General features: G+C 30.8%; 1 protein-coding gene and 1 long non-coding RNA gene across 2 annotated transcripts; one reads left to right on the top strand and one right to left on the bottom strand.

Moving 5' to 3' along the window:
* Positions 1–2,995: 2,995 nt before the first annotated feature.
* LOC108459755 (fasciclin-like arabinogalactan protein 10) lies at positions 2,996–4,499 on the bottom strand. Its single transcript, XM_017759159.2, is given in 1 exon segment — positions 2,996–4,499. A coding segment is annotated over 1 exon segment (1,320 nt). The 5' UTR covers positions 4,399–4,499; the 3' UTR covers positions 2,996–3,078.
* A 1,744-nt stretch (positions 4,500–6,243) lies between these two features.
* Positions 6,244–7,116, top strand: LOC128283783 (uncharacterized). Its single transcript, XR_008274194.1, has 2 exons — positions 6,244–6,378; positions 6,838–7,116. It is a non-coding gene; the product is annotated as an uncharacterized LOC128283783 (long non-coding RNA).
* The last annotated feature ends 1,142 nt before the right edge of the window (positions 7,117–8,258 follow it).

Here is an 8,258-nt window from a genome sequence, read left to right on the forward strand (position 1 = left end):
AAGCACGATTTTTCATTTGAAATAAATTGGCAACTAGAGAAGTTGGGAAGCATCAAAAAAAAAAAAGGAGCATGGGCAATTCGTAGTGCAGCATTTCAAGATTTTGATCCCACATCGAAATTTTGAAAGAGAATAAAAAGGTTTGGGCCGGAACAGGAAGGACCACCCACTGTCACAACTTAAGCTTTGCCTTGCCTACTGCTACAACTACAAGCACTTTCCGCTTGTTGTAACCACCCACAATCTCTTCACATGCGCTCACACTCAATTCCTGCCATTCATGCGCTTCTGTTTCGTACTTCCCAACACTCAATTCCTCTTTTTCTTGTATAAATCTTTAATTTATGATTAATAAATTGTAATCAACAAAAACAAACGTTTAACAAAGCTCTCAACCACATAAATTAGATAAGCAAAGCCCTCCCTACTCAAATTAAACAATGTAAAAAAAAAAAAAAAACTAAGAAAAAACAAATTAACGGACTGGCATAATTACGATTCAGGACAAGATCACTGATGAAACTGTAATAGCCCAAATTTCAGCAATGTCAAAAATAGTAGTTCAAGACCACCAAATTCGAAAAATGAACTCTTATATTATATTATTTAATATTTATGAGCCAAATGTAGCTTTTAAAATATTTTTGAAATAATAAATTGTGTTTTATAAAGATTTGTTTGGTCAATAAATTAAGAAAAAAAGTATCGAGCTCTCGGTGTTATAAACCAAGCCATAAATATTTTTATAAATATTTACGGAGTGTCAATAAGGTAGTATTAAAATTTCGTTAGAAAATTTTGACGTTTGGGTGATTAATTAAATAAAAAGGACTAACTTGAAAAAGGTGTAAAAGTTACTAAAAGGATTAAATAGCTCAATTGTCAAATAAGGAAGGACCTAAAGTGGAAATAAGCCTAAACGAGATACTTTGGGCGGCACAAGCATAGAAAAATCAGGAAAATTGAGGAAATAATGGCAAAATGGGAAAATAACAAAATTTACTAAATAAAAAGGGGACTAGAATGGAATATCTAGAATTCTCTTCATTTCTCGTCATTTTCATCAGCTGAAAAACAGTCATGGAAAAGGGTTAAAGCTGGTTTTCATAATCTAGCTTCATGTAAGTTTAATTCTTGCTTTCTCCTTGAAATTTCTAAGATTTTGGACTTTTACAATTGGGTCCAACTTACTATGTCATTAGTTTTTGATTCCATGGCTAATTTTTAAAGTTTCTATGGATGAGTGCTGGAAGAATATGATGAATAAATATAGAATTAAAGCTTTAATTTCGATGTATAATGATTTCATCAAGTAAAATTGATGGAAATTGATTTTAGGACCTAATTATGAAAGAGTTTGGAATTAAGGCCTAGTGTTAAAGTTCTGATTTTCAGGGGTTATGAAGTAGTTTAAAATAATAGACTAAAGTATTAATTTAGAAAAATTAGCTCAATTGAGGAGTTAATTGAGTAAGGACTGAATTGTATGAACTGTGAAATTTGGGGTAAAATAGAAATCAACATTTGCATTAAAACTGTTTTGGGAAGCAGCAGTAGTCTAATTTTAAAAAATCACCAAAAATTTTAGAAATCTAATTAGAAGATGAATAAAATATGAAATTAAAGCTTATTGAGTCTAGTTTTTTATAGAAGAAACGATGTAAGCAATGGAATTGTAAATCATGAGATATAATAAATTTTATGAGACACGGTCAGAATGATTTCGAGTTCCCCTATTTTGACTTCATAAAATCATCAAAAATTGAAGAAAAATAATTAGGGGCTTAAATTTATATGTTTAGAATCCTGAATGAGTCTATTTTTAAGAGAAAAAAACAGGAATATTATTCAAATTCTGTACGAGGAGATAATTAATTTTTAGTGAAAAAGGGTCGGAACTGTCAAATAGCAGAATAGGGGTGACTTTAAAGAATAAATTGTACTTATTGGTTAAACCAAAAAATTCTGAAAATTTTATGGTAAGAAGATACGTGAGTCTAGTTTCAAGAAAAATTAGCAGATATTAATTTGGAGTTCTATAGCTCAAGATAAAAATAATTTAGTGACTATGAGACAGATGAATAGCTTGAATATTCATATAAGTAAATAGTAAAAATTATAGACAATGTTACTTACAAGTGTGTTATATATATTAAGGATATGGAATGGATAGGAGGAGGAGGAAAATATGTGAGTAACTTATGCATAAATTGATCACATGCTCGATTATATTTGGTAAATGTTAAACTTTGTTAAAATGAAAAATGTTATAAATTCATGTTTGAATTAAATGTTACATATATTAAAGAATAATTTGAATATTTGATATTGCCTAATAAATGAATATCCGATATTGCTTAGTAAATGTCAAGCCAAATATAAAAAAAATATGTTATAAGTGGAATATGTGTGAAAGAATGTAGTAAGTATTTTCATGGTTATTATTAAGCTCATTCACATGAACCTGTGATTTGAAATTGTGATAGACAGGAAGAAATAGTGAATAGCATGCTTATGTGTGGTTATATGTATTTATGTGAAATACAAGAAAATGATGGTTATATATTTGATATATGGAGACATGCGACTATGATATATGAACATGGAATATATTTTATAGATGTGCTCGTTCATAATTATAGAATTGTGCAACTCAAGTGTACTATTTATATAAAATAATATTTCAAATGATTTGATGAGTAAAGCTCCAATGTGAGATAGTATGAAATTAAGACAAATTGTTATGAAAGCGTATTTAAAATATATAGATATGATTGTTATAAGTTATATGAATAAATGATGTGTAAAAGTATATGCACATGAGAAATTTAATGAAAGTTGAGCCCATACATGCTTTTTGATATTTATATGAATTATATGACTAACAATATGATAAGAATAGTTATTAGGGCTCATGATCAATTCGAATAATTATGTTTTGCATAATTATGTTGAATATATAAAAGCAGTAAGTTAATTACCATGTTATACGAAGTTATTAAATATTACATGTTTACTTTGTTTTATTTTTTTCCTTAATTAATAATGATTCGATAAGCTCCGGTAATGCCTCGTACCCTATTCCGATGACGGATACGGGTAGGGGATGTTACAAAAAAGACAGTGACAAAATGTTACAAAAAAGACAGTGACAAAGACCGTAAAAATGATAGTGCCCAAAAGAGAATCACTCACGTGACCGGCGGCATCATTCGATGTGTTGTTCTCTGACAAACCAGTTGGCGCATCGGCCGGGGATCCGACTGGGGTGCCAGTTGGTGGAGCTGGTGGTGAAGCTGTTAGTGGTGACGCTGCTTCAGACATTGGAGATGGGCTTGGAGATAAATATGGTGTAGGTGAAGGCGAAGAAACTGGTTCTAGGGCTGGTGCTGACGACGGTGACTTGTCGAACAACTCAGAAGAGAGCAAAACATTGTCAACGGTGAAAATGGCGACCGACGATGAGTCAAAAACTACTTCGGCGACCCTAGATGGGCCAACCCCTGTGTGTAGTGTCACCGAGTTACCGACGATTGTAACTGTCAAATCGTACTTTCCAGCACCGTTAGTCGCCATTGTACTGATCGGGTCCTTCGTCGTCTTCAACGTTCCCTTAGGTTTGTAATCCGAAGAGGCATGATACTCTAAAAGTGAGACTTGTTCTGCATTGGTGAGCTTGCTCAAATCAAGGACACCTTCAGCTTTAAAAGCTTCATCGAACGGAGCAAAAACGGTCAACCCTTTATCAAGCGCCGACTCATAAGTCTTAAGCATGCCACTGCTGGTAAGCAAACTAGCAAAAGTCTTGTAGCCGGCTTTTTCAAGCAAACCAGTAATGTTGAAGCCAAAAAACAACGAGGCCAGAGACGTTAAGATACCTGGAGCGATAATTGGAGCGTTGATCTCAAGGATGGAGATATTGTAGGGAATCTGCTTAACAGACTTAGTGTAAGAGGAGTCGAGTTTGGAGCCAAGAATTGCGGAGCCGAAGCCGACTTTGCCACCTAGGAGGTTGGTGATGTTAAAGAAACTAAGGTTTCCAAGGGCATTGCCAGTGGTTCGATAAAGCGTGGTGGTGAGGGTAGTGCCATCAGAGATTTTTTGGAGCTTTTGGGGGTCCTAGTAGTCCAGAAGAACGTGAAGCCTGAGGATGTTTTTGACGACTAAAAGGGGATGTTTGGATGTGAGGGCAGACATAGCCCCTTTGTTGAGGACAAGGCAAGTGATGGTCTTTCGGGTGTTAATATCATCGGCCAACTTTGTTTGGGTGAGGAAACTATTGTAAACAGAGTAATCTAGAAAACCTTCGAGAATGGCAATTATATTGTGGCCATTGACCGAAATGACAACTAAAGAGAGCGTGAAAAAGAGCAAGTTGAGTCGGTGAAATGCGCCCATTGTAAACGTTGAAGGGATAGGAGGCAGGCAGCGAAGCTTAATCAGTGAATAAGCAAAGTATAAGTCGAACAAGAGCTAAAAAGAAGGACTCGGGTTAGAATATTAATCAGGGTTAAAATAATAACAACTATGGTTTAATAATCAGAAAAAAGGATAGGACCACGTGAGATGAGTCAGACGCCACAGCTAGAAAGGAAATATAAAAAGATTTTGTGGTTATATTGAGGATAATGGACTTTGCCTTTTTACTTTATACCATCATTGAAGCTATTCGTTATGCTTGTCATAGAGAAATAGGCTTTTTATAACGGCTATTAACCCAAAGGTTAGGGTCAACGACTCTTAGGTTGACTTTGTCTATGTTGCTTGGTCAATCCTTTGGTTCATTTCTAGCTTTAAAAACTTTGCGTTGGTGTGAAGAATGTAGAACTCTACTGCAAGTGTCTGATCTAATTAATATTTGATGAATTATGTACTTATTAACATAAATCTCAATGTGGCACAGAGAACTTTCATGATTCACCCAAAACATTTCCTTTTTATAAAGCTTGCTTGTACCCCACACCACTTGACTACTTTGCACATCCACATCCCCCATCCTCCATAATCTCCATATTCTTAAGCATCTATGTTCTGTGTTATTTAACCTTTCCTCTCTCATCTTATTTGTGTGGCTTTTAAATGCCCTGTCTGACATAATAATAATGTTAATATCGATGTCTTTATTTTCTATACGGATGAGTTTGATTTATAAAATAAACATAACAATCAATCAGAAAATTACGGTTTCATTAAAATTTAATGAATTTTCATAAAGTAACATGAATGAGAGATTGTAGATTGTATTGAGATTAAAAGATAAGTGCCTAACATGTAAAGTGTTAAACATAGATAAACTTAACAAAGAGTAATTAGGGTACTTAATTAGGTTTTCTCTTTTTAGCATGTGAAATTTTAAATGTCTTGCCCTTTTTTGGCTTAGACCACTTTAAAGGTAGCATGAGCTTGCTTTGCCACCAATGATGCCTTGATTGATGAAAGGCATCATTCAATGCCACAAATGGAAGCAATGTGCCTACATATTTTTCTAGCTGTAAAATTACGAGCACAATATAGTTTTAATTTTCAATCTTTTTATTCATTTACAAGATTTTCTTTAATCTCTAGACAGTAAAGCAGGAAGCATAAATTTCACCGGTGATGATTGACAAAGATTAAAAAAATAGACAAAAGAGGTTGAAATAACATAAGCTTTGCCTTTGCCTAGTTATTGAAAAAGGAAATTTATCTGTTGGACTAAGTAAAGTAAAAGGAGAAAAGGTGTAACGACTTGAATTTTACGGTTATCGAAAAAGTGTATTTTTGAGTCCGGTTTACGAAAAATAGATTTGTAAATATTTATTAAAAATATTTACAAAGTTAAGTAGGTAGTTAATTAGAGTTTAATGAAGTGAATTAGCTTAAATTAAGGATAATTAGATAAAAAGATTAAATTGAATAAAGTGTGAAAATTTAATTATAGAATAAAGAAAATTGAAGGGACTAAATAAGAAATAAGCCAAAATGAGTACCAAGTGTATGGTAAAAATAAAATACATGTGTAATAAATATTATATATACATTTGTAATACATGTATGTATTTACTTATTATTTAAGTAAATATTATTGTATTAATATTATTTTATATTAATTAAATAAAGTAAATTAATTAATTAATTAATTAAAAGTTGACAAATGTATGGTGCATATAATGACATGTGTAATATTAGTATACATTCAATTGTGAAATACATGTATGTTTACTTATTATATAAGTATATTATTAAATTATATTATTATAATATATATAAAGTAAATGAAATAAAAGAAAAAGAAATGAAAAGAAGGAAAGAAACAGAATAGCATGAAAAGAAAGAAGGAAGGAAGGAAGGAAAGAAAAAAAGGGAAAACTGGGGATTTGAAGCTTTAAGCTTTAATAGGTAAGTTAATTAAATTATTTTCTTTTAATTTTGATGTTTTAGAAGTTTTAGAACAAAGTTTTGTAAAAATTAAGTTGAGATTTTGAAAGTTCTTAGGTTTTTGAGTAACGTTCATGTTGAACAAATGATTGAATTAGGGATTAAATTGATAGAATTTTTAGTTAGAATTGATTAAAGAATTAAATTGTAAAAGAAGCTATTAGTTTTACATAGTAGGGACTAAATTGCAAGAATTTTGAAATTAGGGTTTTATAATGAAATTTAGATAGTTATGTCTAAGTTTGGTTGAAAATTGAGTAGAAACAAAGTATGAATTGAGATAGAAAAAGTAAGTGAATTTAGTTAAGATTAAAATTGAAATTAAAGTAGAAATTGAATAGAAATTGAGTAACAAATTTAAATATTAAATGTAAATTAGTATTGTATTAATGATATGAAAATTATCTTAATTTTTCGTAGGTAACATCGCACCCGAGACATCTACGAAGAAAGAAAAGAAGAGGTGGACAAAGAATAATTCGAGAAATTACGGCTTGTATTTCTATAATCTGAATTTAATTATTAATTGTTATATTGTAATTTAAATGTTTATGGTAAGAAAATTAAGGTAAGTGTAGTATATTTGATATTGAATTGAGTATTTATGAAGTTATAATTTATATGATATTTGTGTAATGGCCTAAATTCAAGGTTATCAGAATAGTGGTTTCCTAACCACAAATCCAATTTAAAGAGAAATTTATTTCAATATTTTTGCATGAAAATTGATATGATAGGAAAATCATATGAAAATATTGATAGAAAAATTTTACCGATTTAGTGGTTAGTTAGAAAAAGAAATTATTGAAGAAATTAGGTAAAATAAGGTATCGGGACCTCTATCTAGTAAAACCGAGTTGAAAATAATTTTATAAATATTTTTGAAATGTTAGTAATGTGGTATTAAAATTTCGTTAGGAAATTTTAATGTTTGGATAGTTAATTAAACGAAAAAGACTAAATTGTAAAAGGTGTAAAAGTGGATGGGATGATTAAATAGCTTAAGTGTCTAATGAGAGAGGATTTAAAAGGTAATTAGGCCCAAAATTTATTTGGGCTGGACGGCAAGGGCATGAAATCAGCACGAAAATTGATAAATTAAGGGCAAAATTGGAATATTGTAAAATTAACTAAATAAAACTAGGACTAAATAGGAAATATCTAGATTTCTCTTCATTTCTCTTCAATTACAGCAGCTAAAAACACCATAGGAGGATTCTATAAGCTGGTATTCCATAATTTTTGCACCAAGTGAGTTAATCCTTGCCTTTTTCTTATAATTTTTGTGTTTCTAAGACTTCTACAACTAGGTCCTACTATTAAATTCATTAGTTTTTGATTTCATGGATGAAATTGAAAGTCACCATGGTTGAGTGTTGTAATTTTATGATGAAATAGAATGAAATTAAAGCTTTAATTTGTTTATGAGATGATTTTATTAGGTAATTTCAATAGAAATTGATTTTTAGGACCTAATTGTGAAAATGTTTGGAATTAAAGTCTATTGCTGAAATTTTGATTCCTAAAGGTTGTAAACTAGTTTAAGGTGATAGAAAAAAGTGTTAATTGAGAAAAATCAGCTCAATTGAGAGGCTAATTGAGTAGGGATGAAATTGTTATTTATTAAAAGCTTAGGAGAAAAATGGTAAGAAACAGCTTGCACTAAAACAATATTGGACAGCAGCAGTATACAAACTTTGAAAATTCACCATAAATTGTAGGAATCGAATTAGAAGATGAAAAAAATATGAAATTAAAGCTTATTGAGTCTAGTTTTTCATAGAAGAAACAATGCAAGCAATAGATCTATAAATCATGAGATATAATGAATTTTGTGAGAC

This window comes from Gossypium arboreum, chromosome 11 (assembly GCF_025698485.1).
Source record: "Gossypium arboreum isolate Shixiya-1 chromosome 11, ASM2569848v2, whole genome shotgun sequence".
NCBI lineage: Eukaryota > Viridiplantae > Streptophyta > Magnoliopsida > Malvales > Malvaceae > Gossypium > Gossypium arboreum.